This window comes from Pelodiscus sinensis, chromosome 24 (assembly GCF_052426305.1).
Source record: "Pelodiscus sinensis isolate ZL-2025 chromosome 24, ASM5242630v1, whole genome shotgun sequence".
Taxonomy (NCBI): Eukaryota; Metazoa; Chordata; order Testudines; family Trionychidae; genus Pelodiscus; species Pelodiscus sinensis.
In genome coordinates, this window is record NC_143075.1 from 21,333,328 (window position 1) to 21,353,345 (window position 20,018).

Here is a 20,018-nt window from a genome sequence, read left to right on the forward strand (position 1 = left end):
GGCTCTGGCTGGGAGTACAGGCTCTGGGGTGAAGTTAGGTATGGGGCGTAGAAGTGCAGGAGTGGGGTCATGGCAGATGTGGGGTCTGGACTCATTCCAGGCACAGTAGAGGAATGTTCTCTAGTGGTTATGGGCTCTCCTGGCCCTAGGCTCCTAGGCTGTGTCTACACTGGCATGATTTTGCGCAAATACTTTTAACGGAAAAGTTTTTCCGTTAAAAGTATTTTTTCAAGAGAGCGTCTACACTGACATGTGCCTTTGCGCAAGAGATGTGCTTTTGTGCAAAAGCATCCGTGCCAGTGTAGACGCTCTCTTGTGCAAGAAAGCTCCAATGGCCATTTTAGCCATTGGGCTTTCTTGCGCAAGAAATTCAGGTTGCCTGTCTACACTGGCCTCTTGCGCAAGAACACTTGCACAAGAGGACTTATCCCTGAGCGGGAGCATCAGAATATTTGCTCAAGAAGCACTGATTTCATACAGTAGAACATCAGTGTTCTTGCGCAAATACTCGCGGCCAGTGTACACAGGCCCTTTCCCTTCCCCAGAGCCAAAATCTTGCTAACGTAGACACAGCCCAACAGTATATGTCCCCGTTCTGTCTTCCTCGCCTCTGCCCTATCCACCAGCTCGGAGCGCTGTCCCCCTCTCCCTCTGTTCCTGTCCACTGCCGTCCCCCACCTTCTGCCTCATATGTCTCCCCACTCCATTTTCTTCAACAGTCTCTTCCCTGCCCCTCCCCCTCCCAGTTTCTTACCCCCTTTACATTCCCTTGTGATTGCTTCTTTCACTTCCTCTGTGCTGCTGGGATGCCAACAGTCCCTGCCTGTCAGCCAGAACAACTGCAGGGAAATTCCTGCTCTGTCCTTACACCCCCACAATGCATCCCGCTCAGTCTCTGTGGGGATGGTACATGCACCATGCAGACAGACTCTTTAGAGAACTGAATTGTGGAACTCTAGCAACTTCTGAAAGCAAAGGCAAACAGTCCTTTTGCACCTTTCCCCTGGTTATCCATGTAGATGGCGTACAGGGCTGCAGATGCAATAAGCATGGAATGCAGTAATTACTCTTTTAACACGTGCCCACTTAACACGTTTTCACGATAGCACGATTTTTGGGGGGGAACATTTTTTGAATAACACTACCGTCCCCGAAATAACACGGTTTCCCCAGCTGGCCTGTCGCCGGCTGCTGCGCAGGGCTTCCCCCATCTCCCTGCAAAGTGGCAGAGGGTTGGCCACTCGCCATGCTGTTCCCCAGCGATCTCCCCTTGCTGGATGCAGTGCGGGTCCCAGCAGACCCGTCACAGGGGCATACTGTACTCCCAACCCAATCCCCCTCCCCTCTGCTCCCTTTCCCTTCCCCAGGGCCAAACACCTCCCCTCCCTGCTGTAACCCAGTCCCCTTTTTCCCCCAACCTTATGTCCCAGCCCCGGCTGCTAACAAGCGCTGGCTGGAGCCGCAAGTGCACATGCGGCTCTGAGCAGTCCCGCCGAGAGAGCAGCTGACTGGAGCACTTCCGGGTTCCAGCCGATGCCCTATTGGGAGTTTTACTGTACAGTACAGTACATCATCTAGGGCACGTCTAGACTACAGGCTTTTGTCGACAGAAGTTCTGTCGACAAAGCTTCTGTCGACAGAGCATCTAGACTACATCCAGTTCTGTCGACAAAGCAAGCCACTTTGTCGACATGACAGCGTAGATGCAAAGGACAGTGTAGATGCAATAACTCCTTCTGTTGACAGAACTCTGTCGACAAAAGGCGTTATTCCTCGTAGAATGAGGTTTACAGTTGTCGACAGAACTCAGCGACAGTGTAGACACAGGTATAGTTTTGTCAACAAAAGTCCACCCCCCTAATGTTGATGTTGATGACTCAGCACCAAAAGAAAGTTGACTTGGACACCACCGCTTGAAACGCAACCCCCACCTTTTCCATTATTTTCAATGGAAAAATTGACCCCACGTAACACGTTTTCACTTAACACGATCATTTTCTGAAACGTATCTACCGTGTTAAATGAGGAATTACTGTACAGCATGGAACCTGTTCAGCAGCAAAGTACGATGACAGTCATGGCAACCATCATGTGCCTTATGCTGCAGTATGGCTGCAGTATGGCAGAGTCCACTGGAACGAGGAAGACTCTGAGGAGGTCACGAACATACTCTTCTGTGAAGCACCTGAGAGAAGCGATTGGCAGATTGCTGGTGGCATTCAATCTCTTTCTGAACTCATTCTTTGTCCCTGCTTCCTTTCTGGTCCCTAAACACAAACGCTTGATTTCTCAACAACAACATCATTATTGCTTGTGTGCAATGGTTAACCAGGCGTGCTGCACGCAGGGGCACTTGAACCCGGCAGTGGTGGGTGCGGAGGGGAGGGGGCACTCCAGCCTAGCTTCCGCCCCACCCCCCTTAATCAGTTACCAATTAAAAGGAATTTTTCAACCCCACTGTAAACACCCCCACTCAACACAAGCAATGAAGATCTTAAGGCAGCAGCTGGGCTCAGTCTGGTGCCAGGCGTAGGCTTGCTCTTTTGCTTCTGTTTTGAAAGCATGTGTGAGACAGTGCTTGCAAATAGTTCTCGCAGCTGGGCAAGTGTCTGTGTTTGTAAGGAGGCCACGGAGGTGTGGCAGCAGGGCAGGGGCCCACATGGTGATCTTGTGCTTGGCACCCCCCATTTGCCAGAAAAGTGCAACTTTTGCTTCCCTTAAGAGCCTGTGGACAGAAGGGGGTCCAGGTGTAGTGGCAGGGCAGGGGCTCGCATAGTGACCGTGTGCTCAGTACCCCCTGCTTGATGGGAGAGAACAACTTTCCCTTCCACACAGCAGCCTGCGGGTGAAGGGGGGTCTGGGCATAGAGGGGGATCTGCGGGTGGAGGGGGGTGCAGGACTTCAAACAATGCTTTATTGGGAATAAGCCAATGAAGGTATCCTACTGTGGTCTCAGTTACAGAGCTCCCCGTGCTTCATCCGGGTTGCCATGCATGGTATCAGTCTTCTCCGAGTCACACAGAGGGAGCGGGAGCGAAGGCTGAGTGAATGTGGCCAGAGACCTGGGCCTTGTGCTGCAATGACACCAGCCCACTTACTGCTGACGTGGCCTGGAAAGGTGCTGCCATGGAGGGCAGAAGAAGGCAGCCTCTCCAGAAACCTTGTGAGAAAGATGAAAGAGTTCCTCCACGACAGCTCTGTAGAGATGTGCAGGGAGGAGTCCCACGCCATCTCCAGACATCTTAGCAAACTGTTCCAGGGAGCCTCTGCTGTGCAGGCAACATGGGTGGCCAGTCTCTTGGTGGGGGAAGGCTTTGCCTTCCCAAAATGCCAGTCATAACCCCCCCCCCCCACACACACACACTGATAGAGCACCTGCTGTAAGCATTCTGGGGGCGCAGTGTTGCTGCCCCCCAATGCTCCAGGGCTGAGGAAGATGGAGCCACCCCATGCGCCCTCCACCCTCCTCAGAGCTGAAGAGGCTGGGGCCACGCGGGGGCCACCCTCCTCTCCCCTCCCAGTGCTCCAGGGCTGGAGAGGCTGGGCTGTCGCACAGCGTGGTGCGCCCTCCTCCCTCCCTGGTGCTCTGAGGCTGGAGAGGCTGGGCTGGGCCGGGACACATGGTACGGCAAGCCCTCCTCTGGGGATGGGAGGCTGGGGCCGGGAGGCTGGGGCCATGCCATGTGCCCCTCACCCCTGAGGCAAATATACCCCCCCACCCTAACCCTTCCCTGTGGTTGGGAGGGGGAGCACACACGCATGGGGGCAGGGAAGGGGCAGGGCCTTAGCATAAGGGGAGGGACTGGAGGTGGGGCCTGGGGCCCTGCCTTCACCAATCACCCGTGGTAGGCAGAGTGGCTGCCACAGATCACACCCAATTGCCTCGACCCACTGGGAGCATGACTAAAATGTGATCTCACCAGAAGCGTCCTCCTTGTCATCGGGCCCGGCAGGAGACGTCCTGGGAGGAAGGGATTGTATCCAAAGTCAGAAAAGGTCCCAGCAGTTGGCGAGATCAGATGTTCTGCTCGCCTGCTGATCATTCTCCTCCTCTTCCTCATCCACTGTCCTCCCTGCTGTTGCCTGAAGAGTCTCTTGGGAGAAATTCACAGACTGAATTGGGACACTGCTCGGGTCCCCACCTAGAATCATAGAAGCAGCAGGTTTGCAGCGCTGACCCGGACTATCTGTCTGCCACCTTTGTCTTCTCGTACGCCTGCCAGAGAACTTTTATTTTCATGCGGAACTGCTGGGCATCCCTGGTGTATCCTTGCTCCACCATGCCCTGTGTGATCTTGGCATAGATGCCTGTGTTTCTTTTACTGCTTTGTAGTTCTGCCTGAAATGATGCCTCTCCTCACATAGCCATGACGTCCAGAGCCTTCTGCATGACCCCTGCTGGTGCTCATCTCCGACCCTGGAAACTCATCGTCAGCTGAGCTGCTGAGATGTGCTGCCTGCTCTGAGGTCTGCTCGCCATGCTGGCTACACAGGAAACGAAATTCAGATTTTCCTGTGCACCCGGAGAGCAGAAGAGTTGAAAGTCCTGGGCAGAATGGTCATGTTGCAGCACTGTGGGACACTTTCCCAGTGCTGCATCTGAACTACCCTACAGTCGACCATGCAAGGTTGACTGAATCATTACTCCTCAGGAAAAGCAGGAGTACTGAAATTGACTTTAACAGCCCTTACAACTGATGGAACAGGCTTGTGGTGTGGATTCATTGTTTAGAAAATCGACCTAATGCGCTTAAGTTCGACCTAAACTCCAGGTGTAGACCAGACCTGAAAAGGAATGTAGCTCTTCATAGGAATGACAGGCTTTCAGTCCCAGTTCTGTCTACACCTGGCTGGGCTGGCAGCACCCTTACATTGACTCCCAAAGCAGACGTTGAGGGGTGGGACTGGGCAGGTTCCCAAGAGCAAACTTTTGACTCACTGAAACAAATGAGAATGGAGCGTCTGTTGTAAAGGACTACCAACCCAGAGAACCGCTGGTTCGCCAATGGGATGCATCAGAGAAAGGGTTGGGTGTCCTTCTTTTCTGGAGCAGTGCACCAAAGCCCTCCACAATGAACAGGGAAAATGCTCAAATGGAAAAGGAGCTTGTGACAATGTAGTGAAGCGTTTTCATCTGTGCCCCTATAATCAGCCAGAGAGAGTGTAATTTACACTCACTCTACTTAGCCTGCACTCAGCTTCAGTCTTGAAACAGAAGCATAGGGGAACTGTTTGTTTTGAAAGATTCAGAAGGGTAGATGAGTTAGTCTGCAACTGGAAAAACTTAAAAAATAACCAATAGTCTAGCAGCACCTTAAAGACTAACAAAACATGTAGATGGTATCATGAGCTGAAGTGGCTCATCTGAAGAATTGGGTTGTCCCCATGAAAGCTCATGATGCCATCTACATGTTTTGTTAGTCTTTAAGGTGCAGCTAGACTATTGGTTGTTTTTTGAGTTTGTGTTTTGCATTGTGCCTAGGTTTGGCCTCAAATGCAAAATCTATTGAAAGGTCTCCCCAAGAAGGGCAGTTTGCTTTGGAACTGTACCGCAGAGGGAAAAAAATTCACACATTTTAGTGCTTAGCCAGACGACTACGATCTAGTCTCACCCTCCACTAGCACAGGACAGAGAATTCCACCCGGGATTCTTGTACCATTCATGTTCCAGTGATTATTTGTCCTCACTTCAAAATTTGCTTCCTATTTGCAGAACAGGACCGAAAAACGAGTGAGACACTTGGAGCATGGCAGTAGGACAGGACTTGAGGGAAGCTGTGATGCTTGCCGATCTAAAGGCTTAGCGTGTGTGTGTGTGTAAGGGGTCATGCATGCAGCTCCACGGGTCACATGTCTCTAGAGCAGGGGTGGGGAACCTTTTGTGGGTCGGGGGCTACTGACCCACAGAAAAGTCAGTTGGGGGCTGCACACAAGTGAGAAACAAAACAACCACCCCTCTCCAGCACGGGCTCCCCTATGCTGGGGGAAGCCCCGAGTCTCAGGGGCCGGATCCAGACAAGCCAGGGGCTGCATGGTTCCCCACCCCTGTTCTAGACGGTCCTGACCTCACTCTAGGAAGGCAAACAACCTTGAAGGGGAGTGGCCTGTTGTAAAGGGACAGGAAACGCTAAGGCACCCCGCCATTCTCTGCTTATTTTTCCGTTTGTAAGAGGCATTTGCCACACAGCTCCATATGCTCAGGCTGGATACAATCTAGTATAACAATCTCATCCTAAGCCTGAAGGCCAAATCAATTGCATGTTTCCACTCCACATTCTGCTGCTGTCTCTATCAGTCCTGTGGATGGAAAACACCCTGTGATTCCCTGGTTGCCTCTTCCCTTGACTTTAAACTGATTTGTACAAGGAACATATTAAGGTCAAATGGAGCTGCCTTGCAGTTTTTCTGCATTTTTACTCATTGTGGTGTTTAAAATACACCTGGGCCACATGGTCTATGTGCATATCTAAGAAATGTGACAATGGTAATGCTACAGATCCCAGGAAATCAAACATTCTTCCTCATCCTGTAGCAGTTTTGTAATCAGGATGATCACACAAACACACTCCACCTAGAAACCCCAAACACCCAACTGCTAGATTGAGCATCTTCAAAGCATTCACATTTGACCTAGAATAGAAATGACTGTTGAGAGGGAAGAAGTGGAAAATACGGGAGAGGGATGTACCTTTACATTTACAGCAAAAGAGACAGTGACACGTCAGTCAGGAAAGGACATATTAATCCCAAATGAGACCTTCCCATTTCTGTTTAGGACAAGGTCTTGCCATACCCACTCTAGGTTGAGCAATGGACGATCTGTAGCTAAGTGTTCCTGGGAACCAACACATGGAGCTGTGTCTATGCCAGGCTGCCTTCACTGGAAATATTTTGCACTGGCACTGCACCTTAGAGACCAAAAAAAAAAAAAATGTTGGTCTCTAAGGTGCTGCAGGACCATTCATTGTTTTTTCAGTTCTTTCAGTTAGACATTTGGGGTGTGTCTAAGCTACATGGCTCTGTCGATGGAGCCATGTAGATTAGGCTGATCGGCAGAGGGAAATGAAGCCATGATTTAAATAATCGTGGCTTCACTGAAATTTAAATGGCTGCCATGCTGAGCCGACAAACAGCTGATCAGCTGTTTGTTGGCTCAGCACGCTAGTCTGGACGCTCCTGCACCGACCTGAGAGTCCTTTATCGACCTCCCTGTTATGCCTCATCGGATGAGGTTTACCGGGGAGGTCGATAAAGGGCTTTCATGTCGGCAGGAGAGCGTCCAGACTGCCCCGATCTGCCGACAAACAGCTGATCGGCAGAGCGGGGCAGCCATTTAAATTTAAATGAAGCCGCGATTATTTAAATCACGGCTTCATTTCCCTTTGCCGAACAAACAAATTTACCTGGCTCCGTCGACGGAGCCATGTAGCTTAGACGTACCCTAATGGTACAATAAGTGCCATTACCACACTTTTCACCTGATAAATACGTTGTTAGAGGACTTTTATGCTTGCCCTCTGAGACTTTTGTTCCAGTGTAATTGAACCCAGACGATGAGGGGTGAGACACAAACAGCATGGTTAGACTGTTGATTGGCATGATATGCGTGGGCAGACTCTCAGGCTAGATCCCTCTATATCGTCTGGCAATTTACATTTTAGACAAAATATGCTGTAATGAGAGCAGCGGAAACATGATGCTATAACTTGTCTCTCATGAAAGCTCATGAGTTGGGTACCTCAGCACACAAGCAATCAATCTACCCAACAAAAACACAGCATATTAGAAGAGAGTTGCTGAAATGGATTGCAAACTGCCCCAAGGACAGGAAACTATTCACTGCGGAGAGAGGCACTAAATGCACAGCTCTCTAGGACCAATAATTGAACATGAAGTCAGCAGCAGCTGGATCCTAAGGATAACATAAGCTGCTACCACAGAATTATTCCTGTGGTTATAAAGGCAGCTTTAACAGATCTCTAAGGGTATGTCTACACTACCCCGCTAGTTCGAACTAGTGGGGGTAATGTAGTCATCCGCAGTTGCAAACGAAGCCCGGGATTTGAATTTCCCGGGCTTCATTTGCATGAAGCCGGCCGGCGCCATTTTTAAATGCCGGCTAGTTCAAACCCCGTGCCGCGCGGCTACACGCGGCACGGAGTAGCTAGATCGGATTAGGAAGCCTAATCCGTGGAACGAGGAGTACAGCTAGTTCGGATTAGGAAGCCTAATCCGAACTAGCTACTCCCATGCCGCGTGTAGCCACGCAGCACAGGGTTCGAACTAGCCGGCATTTAAAAATGGCGCCAGCCGGCTTCATGCAAATGAAGCCCGGGAAATTCAAATCCCAGGCTTCATTTGCAACTGCGGATGACTACATTACCTCCGCTAGTTCGAACTAGCGGGGTAGTGTAGACATACCCTAACAAAATGACTGTGTTTTACTCTACAACTTTAGGGCTTATCCTGATTGATTTTGTGTACCTGCCTCAGTCTCTGGTCCAGCCATTTTTTATTTATTGAGGTTTTCTTCCCTGTGCCTCTCTTTTCTTCAAATGGAAGCACAAAGTTTCTGCTATAACATAGACACCCTACATTGTCACCAGTAAGTGCCATTACCGCACTTTTCATCTGCTAAATACGTTGTAGAGGACTTTTATGCTTGCATCGTACCATATTTTCTTCACCCAAAATCTTAACAACCAAAGAAATGCAAAGTTAGGGCATAATTCAAATGTTCCCTGCCACCTACCCATCTTGTGGGATACTGTAACTAACATGCTTCTCTGCCTTACACTTCCACCATGCGCTTACACAGTACTGCAAAACCTTAATGCTCATAGCAGCAATAGGACGGTGAGCAAAGACCCAATTGTTTGTGACAAGAATATAACCCTCAGAGTGCCCCTAACTTGCACCCCCATTGTCATGTCCCCTCTGGGCCTTGTGACAGCCAGAGAACAATCAGAGTTTTAAGAATATAAGAATGCCACAATACGCCCCTAGAATGCTGCTGGTATCGAGGCTCCTGCAAGGTTGGGATGAAGAGGCACTGTGCTAGTTCTGTGACTGCCAAAGAAGACAGCAGTGCTAGAGGTATTCCCAGAGCGGGGTAGGAGAGATCCTTAAGGGCTGTTTTGTGGCCACCAACCAAGTGGGACCATTGTCCTAGGTGAAGGGAACGTCCATTCTGATTCTTGCATGTTGATTCGGTATCTGAAGACTTGTCAACTTAGTGGTGCAGCGCTGGTGATTGCTGGCCCAGGATACATAGGTGGGTGTACTCTAGATCATCTTTTTGGACAGGACTGGACTTTGTCACGGTCAGCACACCATCTCCTTTGTGCACAGATCCGTTCTTACCCAACTCCTTTCAAAGCCGAATCATAGAACATTAGAACTGGAAGAGACCTTGAGAGATCGAGTCCAGTCTCCTGCCCTCACGGCAGGATCAAGCACCATCTAGATCAGGGTGATGCAACTTTGGAAGCCCCGGGGGCCACAGTGATACTCATAGCACATGCCAAGGGCCGCAACTTAAGTGTGGTTGCATATACATGCATATATATGCAAATTGCTTCTTTCACGCTGACGGGCATGAATACAAAGATTAAGGCAAGACTACACAACTCGCAGGCCCCAGTTAAGTCAGTTGTGCTGATATTAATAAAAAGCAATATCTACCCAATTCCCATCCCTATGACAGCACTTTTAATGAGCAATGACAGTCCAGGAATTTAACTACTAAAACGCATCTCAACAGAAGACCATTCTACTGACGACTTTTTTTTCTGGCTCCCACCCATGGGCCGCATGTCAAGTCCTGCGCAAACCCAAACTGCACCGCAGGCCGCAAGCCAACGGGCCGCATGAGGCCCATGTGTTGAGTAGCCCTGATCTAGATTATCCCAGACAGTCATCTGTCTCACCTGTTCTTAAATACAGGGATGTTAGTGACCAGTTGACTATCTGATAAGCAAATGCTTATTGGATAGTCGAGTAGCCACTCGACTAGCCACTTCCCTCCACCCTTGCTGCCTTTATCAGAGACAGGCAGCAAGCGGGGGAGGGCAGTAGGAGCCAGTGCTGGAGAGAACTAACTTTAAGCTGGTTCCTCCCAACACCGTCTCTGCAGAGGGCAGGGGAGGCAGAGGCACAGCGGGGAAACAGTGCAAGCAGGGCCTGCTTCAGTCCCTGTTCATGCCATTCCCACTGCAGGCACTTCTGCTTTTGAAATGTACAAGAGCGGAGATTCAAGCAGTCCCCACTGGCCCCGTGCTCTCTGCGGCGTCCCCTTCCCTTGCTGCCTCTATTAGAGGCAGCAAAGGTAGGGGGACAGGAACCAGCTTAAAAGCCGGTTCCCCGCAGCACCATCTCCAGGGTGCCACATGCCACCTCCCTGCTGCCTCTATTAGAGGCAGTGGCGGGGGATAGGGGACACTACTGCGAAGCAGCCTGTTCACGGCAGCCCAGTGGCTCTTACTACATTTAAAAGGCAGAGCTACAGTGTGGGCATTCAGGAGATGGCTCCAGGACGGCTCATTAGACTATAAGATTAGCCAGATAATCACATTTTAACATCCTTATTTAAATATCTCCAGAGATGGAGATTCCACAACCCCCCTATGCAATTTATTCCAGTGTTTAACCGCCCAGATAGTTAGGAAATTTTTTGTAGTGCCCAACCTAAACCTCCCTTGCTGCAGTTTAAGCCCATTGCTTCTTGTCCTGTCCTCAGAGGCCAAGGAGAACAATTTTTCTCCCTCCTCCTTGCAACACACTTTGAGGTACTTAGAAACTATTATCATGTCCCCTCTCAGTCTTCTCTTTTCTCAACTAAACAGGCCCAATTCTTTCAGTCTTCTCTCATAGTTCGTGTTCTTTAGGCCTTTAATCATTTTTGTTGCTCTTCTCTGGACCATCTCCAATTTTGCCATGTCTTTCCTGAAATGTGGTGCCCAGAACTGGACACAATATTCCTACTGAGGCCTAATCAGCGCAGAGTAGAGTAGAAGAATGACGCCTCGTGTCTTGCTCACAATATGATCTGAAGAAGTGAGTCTGCCCCACGAAAGCTCATCACCTAATAAACTATCTTGTTAGTCTTTAAAGTGCTACATGCCTGATTTTTTTGTTTTACAACACTCCTGTTAATGCATCCCAGAATCATGTTTGCTTTTTTTGCAACAGCGTCACACTGTTGACTCTCATTTAGCTTGTGGTCCACTACGACCCCTATATCCCTTTTTGCAGTACTCCTGCCTAGACAAAAGTTTCAGAGGGGTCACTATGTTAGTCTATATCTGAAAAAACTTTAAAAATAACAAATAGTCTTGCAGCACCTGAGAGACTAATAGAAAATGTAGATGGTGTCATGAGCTTTCATGAGCACAACCCACTTCTTCTTGGGTTGTGCCCACGAAAGCTCATGATAACATCTACATTTTTTTTTAGTTTCTAAAGTGCTGCAAGAATATTCCTTATTTTTAAAGTTTTTTCAGTTAGACTAACACGGCTACTCCTCTGAAACTTTTGAACATGCAGGGCAATGCATTCAGCCGCATGGAGTGGAAATGTATCTGAAGATGGGGGTTGTGCCCATGAAAACTCATGATACCTTCCTAGACAGTCACTTCCCATTCGGTATGTGTGAAACTGATTGTTCCTTCTTAAGTGGAGCACTTTGCATTTGTCCTTATTAAACTTCATCCTATTGACCTCAGACCATTTCTCCAGATTGTCTCAGACTGTCTAGGGGTGCCCTGGATTCAGAATTCTTTGCAAAAAAATACTGTAGCTCGTGTAACATGCGCCATGGGTGGTCATCATTTTGTCACTGATCATCAATGGTCTCCTGTTCACAGCATCTTCAGAGGCAGCTGACAAACAGATCTGCTCCCAACAGGAGCACTGGTTAATCTAGCTGGGTGCAGCAAAGACTTTTTGCAGTGCACCCCATGGCGAATGTGAAGGCCAAGCTGTCTTCGTAGGCTGTGTCTACAGTACAGCTCATGTGGGCAAAACATGACTCTCAGGAGTGTGAATTTCTCCCCCCCCCCCCCCACCGCCTGCAGAATGTGCATTTGAGTGAACAGAGATAGGTCAGAGATAGGTCAACAGGAAAGATCCTCCCACCAATATAACTTATACAGCTCATACACATGGGTTTCTTATGCCGATTAGGAAAGCTTTCCCCTTCAGCATACAGCATCTTCATCAGTACAGCTGCACCACTGCAGCACTGTACCTGTAGACACGTTCTCAGTTGGAACATCCATACGGTGTAGGACAGTGGAACCGTATCGTTCTCACTAATCATTGCTCCCTCTCAGGCCTTCCATTTTGGTGAAGGACAGAGAGTGAAAGTGGTGCTGAAGGAGCCCTACTACTCTCTGGAAGACTTAACATCCCTGACCTTGAGGCTGTGGGAGCCAGACTTTCTGCAGAGGGAAGGTGCTGGAGCCTGGAACTCTAGTTGGGTTCCACGGAATGGAGTCAGGATCGTCCATTGGCTCCGGCTGTTGCTGGAGGAAACTAGGTGGTAACGCTTATATGAACAGGATGAAAATGGTGGTTGCAGCAAACTGGCACAGTTTTGTGGACTAGTCCAGATATTGAAAATTACTGGCAGTATGTGGAAAACATTGATTTTATGTTTTACTGATGTAAATGCAGGCGTATTAGTCCATGAACTGCAGCAACTGCTTTAGCTAAGACTGTATTAGAGATGTTAAATAGTAAACCGGTCAGCATGAGTCTTCTCAGTATGCGTTCTGGTTAACTGGCCTTGCCAGGAAATCTGGATGGTGGCTAGTCAGGTGAAGAGACTCCACAGCTGCAGCTGGACCCCATGGTTGCAGTGGGCCTGGCAGCAGGACTCATGGCCATGGCTGGATCTCATGGTTGCAGTGGGCTGGGCAGGAAGCCATAAGCTGAACCAGTTAACCACTAGTGCTTTAACATCCCTAGATTGCATAATAGTTTCCATACATCATAATTATATGTAGAACTGTGACATCCCAGCCCAAGCTTCTGATAACACTCTACCATAAATCAATATATATGAACTATGGGAAACTGAAGCTAACTGGAACCCACACAGATCCCTGAGGAATTCTGCACATAAACCAGCAAGTCCCTCCACCCTTCACAAATTAACCCACAGACAGAAGTTTGATTCACTCTGTCCATTTCACAAATGGCTTCATTCTCACAACCTAACGCTACCATCCTTGGAAATCTTAAAAAGCAGGAAAGCCATCCGTACAGATAATGGAAGCAAGAAGAGAAGATACGTTATCATCTAGATGTACGTTGTTTGCTTGCCATCTAGTGGGAAAAAAAGACAAGGGAGGAAATGACAACTCAGTGATAAAATTCTCTGCAAAACATAGCTGTGGCATTGCATCTCTAAGTCACTGGTCATTTGGTGGCCAACATTTTTTTTAAAGATGACATTTTGGGTGCCCAGACACCTTGTAAAAAGACCCAATTTTCCCTGCAGGGAAATATTTACTTGTTTCAATAACAATTTTGCTTGCATTTTTTAACTTATGGAAACTTTCCTATTGGTTTTATAGAAACTCATTTCTTGTAGTACACTATGATCCTGAGCAGTTCTTTGCCAGCCAACCTGTAAATTACCTCTTCCTGGCTCTACCCAAACTAGCCACAAAGGTCTCTCAAACGAAACTAAACTGGAGGGAGACCCATCGTAACAAAATGCATAGATGGTTGCCAACCAGGCTTGGAGGCACCTCATGAAGTCTGGCAAATTGTACTGCATACATCATGGTCACCATGCAGCCCAGTATTTGCAGGCAGTTCCACACTGTGGTGTGCAGGGAGGCCCGTACTGTCGATGAGAGTGACAATTGCGTCCAGCCTGTGTTTGGGGAACATTGCCCTGGCTATGGTGGAGTCCAATTGAGCTCCTATAAACTCTAGAATCTGTGTGGGTTCCAGTGTGGATTTTTGATGTGAAACCCCAGGTTGTGCAGCTACAACTGCTAATATTTTGGAGAAAACCTGTGGTGCTGCTGATAAACCAAATGGGAGAACTCAGTATTGGTAATGGTTGGTGCCCACTGTGAACTGAAGAAAGTGTCTGCAAGCCAGATGGATGGTTATGTGAAAATAGTCGTCCTGGAGGTCGAGGGTTGAAAACCAATCTCCGGTGTCTAGTGCTAGTAGGATGGTTGACAGAATTACCATCTTGAACTTTCGGTTTCTGACACATTTGTTGAGCTGTCTAAGGTCAACAGGCCTCCATCCCCCTGCCTTCATCTGTGTTAGGAAGTACTTGGAATAGAAACCTCTTCTGTGGAAAGGTAATGGAACCATCTCTTTTGTTCCAATTTGAAGCTGATGTTGAACTTTTGTCCATAACAGACTCTCTTGAGAGGGGTCCCTGAAAAGGGACAGGGAAGGAGGGTGGGTGGGAGGAATAGAGGTGAAAGGGATGGAGTTGGGCGACCTCTAACACCCACTGATCAGATGTAGTCTTGGCCCAAAGGTGGTAAAAGAGCCGAAGCCAATGGGTGAACTGAAGGTCTTTTGGTATAGATGGTACCACCTAGGAGATGTTGCTCAGACCCCCGACCAAACTTTCAAAACTCTTGTTTGAAGGCAGATGGTTGGTTTGTTGAGGCTTGTTGTTGGCATTGTGGCCTGTGTGTCTGTTATCTTTGCCTATAATAAAAGGACCTCTGTGTCTGCCTGTAAGTATTCCTAGGTTTGATCTGAGGAAGTGGGTCTGGCCCACGAAAGCTCATCACCTAATAAACCATCTTGTTAGTCTTTAAAGTGCTACATTGTCCTGCATTTTGCTTCAGCTACCCCAGACTAACACGGCTACATTTCTATCACTAGGCTGAGGATAAGTGTAGTACCTCTGCTACTTGTTAGGTGTGCGCTTTTGAACAGGGAGAAACTCTAAAAGATCCTGTAGTTCTGAATAATGTGTATGATCATAATTTGCTAAGAGTACAGAATAGTTGGCTACATAGAATTGTAGTGTCACCAATGAATATACTTTTCTTCCTACTATATCTAGGCGCTTGTGATCTTTACCTTGGGCTGCGTTGCAAAATTGTGAGTATTTTGACCTATGATGTGCCATGTCAACCACAAAAATTTAGGTAGGGGATGAGAAAAGAGAAAGTCCATGTCTTTCGCAGGCACTAGATATTTCTTGTCCGCTCTTATTTTCAAGGGTCACTGACACCGGCGTCTGACATATGGTGTTGCCAGGATCTAACACTGCCACATCCAGTGGAAGGGAGATCTTCACTGATGTAGATCATCAGTTCTCAAACTTTTTGGGCTCGGGAGCCCTTTACATGTGTCAAAATTTATGCGGAGCCCCAGTTGATTGTATGTGTTGTACCTACTGATGTTTCCAGTTTGTCAAACTCGTGGAGTCCCTGGAGATGTCTCGCAGAGCCCTGGGACTCTGCGGAGCACAGTTTGAGAAACACTGATGTGGATGGTTGTCACAGATTGAAGTGTCATTAGAGGAGGTTTTGGAATTAATTGATAAACTTAACAGTAACAAGTCACCGGGACCAGATGGCATTCATCCAAGAGTTCTGAAAAAACTGAGATGTGAAATTGCGGAACTATTAGCTATGGTTTGTAACCTATCCTTTAAATCAGCTTCTGTACCCTACGATTGGAAGATAGCTAATGTAACGCTACTACTTAAAAAGGGCTCTAGAGGCGATCCCAGCAATTACAGACCGGTAAGTCTAATGTCAGTACCGGGCAAATTAGTTGAAACAATAGTAAAGAATAAAATTGTCAGACACATAGAAGAACATAATTTGTTGGGCAAAAGTCAACATGGTTTCTGTAAAGGGAAATCATGTCTTACTAATCTATTAGAGTTCTTTGGAGGGGTCAACAAACATGTGGACAAGGGAGATCCAGCAGACATAGCATACTTAGATTTCCAGAAAGCCTTTGAGAAGTTCCCTCACCAAAGGCTCTTACATAAATTAAGTTGTCATGGGATAAGAGGGAAGATCCTTTCATGGACTGAGAACTGGTTAAAGGACAGGAAATAAAGGGTAGGAAAAAATGGTAAATTTTCAGAATGGAGAGGGGTAAATAGTGGTGTTCCCCAAGGGTCGGTCCTAGGACCAATCCTATTCAACATATTCATAAATGATCTGGAGAAAGGGGTAATCAGTGAGGTGGCAAAGTTTGCAGAAGATACTAAACTTCTCAAGGTAGTTAAGACCAAAGCAGACTGTGAAGAACTTCAAAAAGATCTCACCAAACTAAGTGACTGGGCAAGAAAATGGCAAATGAAATTTAATGTGGATAAATGTAAAGTAATGCACATTGGGAAAAATAACCCCAACTATACATATAATATGATGAGGGCTAATTTAGCTACAACTAATCAGGAAAGAGATCTTGGAGTCATCGTGGATAGTTCTCTGAAGACGTCCGTGCAGTGTGCAGCGGCAGTCAAAAAAGCAAACAGGAAGTTAGGAATCATTAAAAAAGGGAAAGAGAATAAGACGGAGAATATCTTATTGCCCTTATATAAATCCATGGTACGCCCACATCTGGAATACTGCATACCGACGTGGTCTCCTCATATCAAAAAAGATATACTGGCATTAGAAAAGGTTCAGAGAAGGGCAACTAAAATGATTAGGGGTTTGGAACAGGTCCCATATGAGGAGAGATTAAAGAGACTGGGACTTTTCAACTTGGAAAAGAGGAGACTAAGGGGGGATATAATAGAGGTCTATAAAATCATGAGTGGTGTGGAGAAAGTGAATAAGGAAAAGTTATTTACTTGTTCCCATAATATAAGAACTAGGGGCCACCAAATGAAACTAATGGGCAGCAGGTTTAAAACAAATAAAAGGAAGTTCTTCTTCACACAGAGCATAGTCAATCTGTGGAACTCCTTGCCTGAAGAGGTTGTGAAGGCTAGGACTATAACAGGGTTTAAAAGAGAACTAGATACATTCATGGAAGTTAAGTCCATAAATGGCTATTAGCCATTATGGGTAAGGAATGGTGTCCCTAGCCTCTGTTTGTCAGAGGGTGGAGATGGATGGCAGGAGAGAGATCGCTTGATCACTGCCTGTTCGATTCACTCCCTCTGGGGCATCTGGCATTGGCCACTGTCGGCAGACAGGGTACTGGGTTGGATGGACCTTTGGTCTGACTTAGTATGGCCGTTCTTATGCTCTTATGTAAGATTCTCAACAGTCGATGTTGTTTTCTTTGAACTTCCTGGAAGGCTATTTCTTGAGTGTTAGCAATGCACTTAAACATCATCCACTGGAGCAGGGTGGTAGGAATGATCACCTCATCCAGAGAGGAGGATGAATTGTGGGGAGGGGATCTCTGCTCCTCTTCTGCCATGTTCTCTTCCTCCTCAGATGTTGGTTATTCAGGAGGAGGAGGATTGGTCTCCTGAGCCTCATGTGGGGGAGAGCTAGTAGTTCTCCTTGCCAGTGCTAAGGGCGCTGTATATTGGCTCCTGTGTGAGGACCGTGTACCCCATGGTGGCCAGTGCCCTGAGTACAGTAATGGTGGGTAGGGTCAATGTTGGCCGTACCATCGGGGCGGAGCATAGGTGGGTCTGGTGTGTCATGACTCCCATAGGGTGGGCGAAGAGTGTTGTGATGAGACTCTGCTGCTTCTGGATCACTATACAAAATTGATGGCGCCAGACATCCGGGAGAGTAGATGGAGTAGGCAGGTGAGGCTGGAGAGTGCAGCGCTGAGAAAACCTCTGGCTCCGCATGGGCCGGTGGACTTGGTGCCAACATATGTTTAGAATATTTATGCAGTGCTGGTTGCTGGTAATCCCACTGGTGCCGAGGATGGTGTCAGCATTGGAGTCCATGGCAGTGGCATAGTCTTGGTGCAGTCTTCGAAGCCGCTTTTGGTACTACAGTTGGTGCCATGTCCTGAGTTGGTACAGTTGTCATTGGTGCTGAGGTCTTGTGCCTTGGTTCCAACTATGTACACTTATGTAAGGTGCTGTCCTTCCCTTGCACAATTCTGTAGATGCCAGGCTTATCGGCTGTGCTGCCTCTTGTTGCAGTAGGCATTGGAGGTAATGACCTCGTGGGAGATGTTTTGGCCTTTGAAGTAGCCTTCTTCAGTGAAGAAGAGGGACATTTCTTCAATAAGGTAGAACATTTGTCCCTGTCTGATATCTTTTTAAAGGATGACAGGCCCTCACAGGGTAAAGAGACCTTTCATACAAGAAGGTCTTAAGGCAGTTTTCTCTGTCTCACCTTGCCCATGCTGTATGGTTAGAGCATTGTGGACACTTCTGAGAGAGATGGCCTTCTCCCAGGCATTTTATGCACAATGACAGTCTCAAGTAGAGACTCAATGCCGGTCTCCGACAATCGGACCTCTTGAAGCCTGAGGAGCCAGGCATGATGAAGAGGGTGACTACAAAGGTGGGAAAAACTCTTCTTTTTTGGAGTTTGGGGGTTTGTTTTTGTTATTTTTGTTGATAAACAGGAAACAGGTTGAAAAAACTTGGAACGTGAGGAAACTCAACTAACTAGTTAACTATTTTTCATTATAGATTGAAAGAAAGCGTGACTGCTGGTGCTCCATTGACTGCCAAGGATGGTAGAGAAGGAACCGAGGCACCATGCAACCAATGGATACCAACAATGTGAAACGGCGCTACTGCACATGTGCGGTGCAGCAGGGCACTGCTACCAAAAATCTCTGATCGCCGGCGCAAGGACATACCAGCACCTCAAGTGGAGCACCAACAGAGACATCACTTGAAGAAGAGATATTATTTACAGAAACTGAAATATGAATACAATAATTAAGAAGCTAACAAACTGACAGTGAAATTGTAGTGTTGTTGATCAGGACTGAGAATACCATGGACACTATTAGAAAAATACCAGTTGTTTTGAGCCTGACCCCAGTCTGACGGAAGTCAACAACAAAACTCATTGGTTTCAGTTGGAGCAGGATTGGGCCCTTTTTGGTTAACTAAATAAATATGTTACATTATAGCGAATTGGAATGTGTGTTCTCCAGCCCTTTCTAGTGGATTCTGTTCTAGCAAAATTCCTCATGGAAATATAATTAAAATTGCACATTGAAAGAGGTAGCAACTCTATTCACTGAATGGAAACAAAGAAATAAAGATCAGTATTTCTAAACGGATTTAAAATTTAATTTAATGGTATATATACAATAATTTATACATACATTCCGTCTATCTAGGTAACCGTACATGACACAGACTTGTCTAATAACACTCCATTCTCAAGTGCAAAAAGAAACAGATTATTTTTCCTGCAAGGCAGCACTAAGACCACTTCCCTGAATAAATGATGGCCCCTGACATTTGTTACAGCACAAATACCAAAGCACTTTCAGAGGAAAGAAAAAGTGATTACCCTGCTGGAGTTGCAGTTGCGTAAACTCCATTCTGAGTTGTTCATTTTCTTTTTCAAATTCGGTGGTGAAAGCATCTCGCGCTGCTGTGAGGCTACGGATGTGGCCCACATAATTCTCCACCTAGAAACAAAGAGAGCCACAAGATTTCAAATATTGGATGTGTGGCTTTCATCTACAAACAAGTCACTAGTATCATGAGCTCCTGCACTACCATCAGAAGCTACCATACGAACCCTAATGCACTTCTACCAAGAAAATAAATGAAACACTTAGGCTATGTCAACACTGCAAGGTTTTTACAAAAATGACTGTTTTTGTGCAAAAACCCAGGGAGCATCCACATCTCAAGTGCATTTTTGTGCAAGGAAATCAACAGTAAAATGGCTTTTTGTGGTATAGATATACCTACTTCTACGAGGCATAACTCCTTGTTGTGCTATGGCTCTTGCACAAAAAGGCAAGTGTGGATGCTCCACGGGGGTTTCTTGTGCAAAAAGAGCCTATCCGAAAAAGCACAGGTGCTCTCTCATGGCCATTTTGTAAATGTCCATCAGACCTTTCTTGTGCAAGAGCGTCCATGCAGTGTGGATACTCTCTTG

The 20,018-nt window shown here is 47.1% G+C and overlaps 1 protein-coding gene across 10 annotated transcripts in view; it reads right to left on the reverse strand.

The window, feature by feature from the left end:
* Positions 1 to 20,018, reverse strand: part of CCDC30 (coiled-coil domain containing 30) — a 114,521-nt gene that overhangs the window by 79,994 nt on the left and 14,509 nt on the right. For 9 of the 10 annotated variants that reach the window (XR_016347805.1, XR_012897362.2, XM_075906716.2 and 6 more), the window contains one exon: positions 19,419 to 19,539. Coding sequence is in view for 7 of the 10 variants with exons in the window: in XM_075906716.2 (XP_075762831.2) it covers positions 19,419 to 19,539 (121 nt within the window). In the remaining 3 variants the exon portion in view is untranslated. Of the gene's footprint in view, positions 1 to 3,920; positions 4,071 to 19,418; positions 19,540 to 20,018 lie in introns of those variants that run through there. The other variant, XM_075906723.2, reaches the window with a different exon arrangement.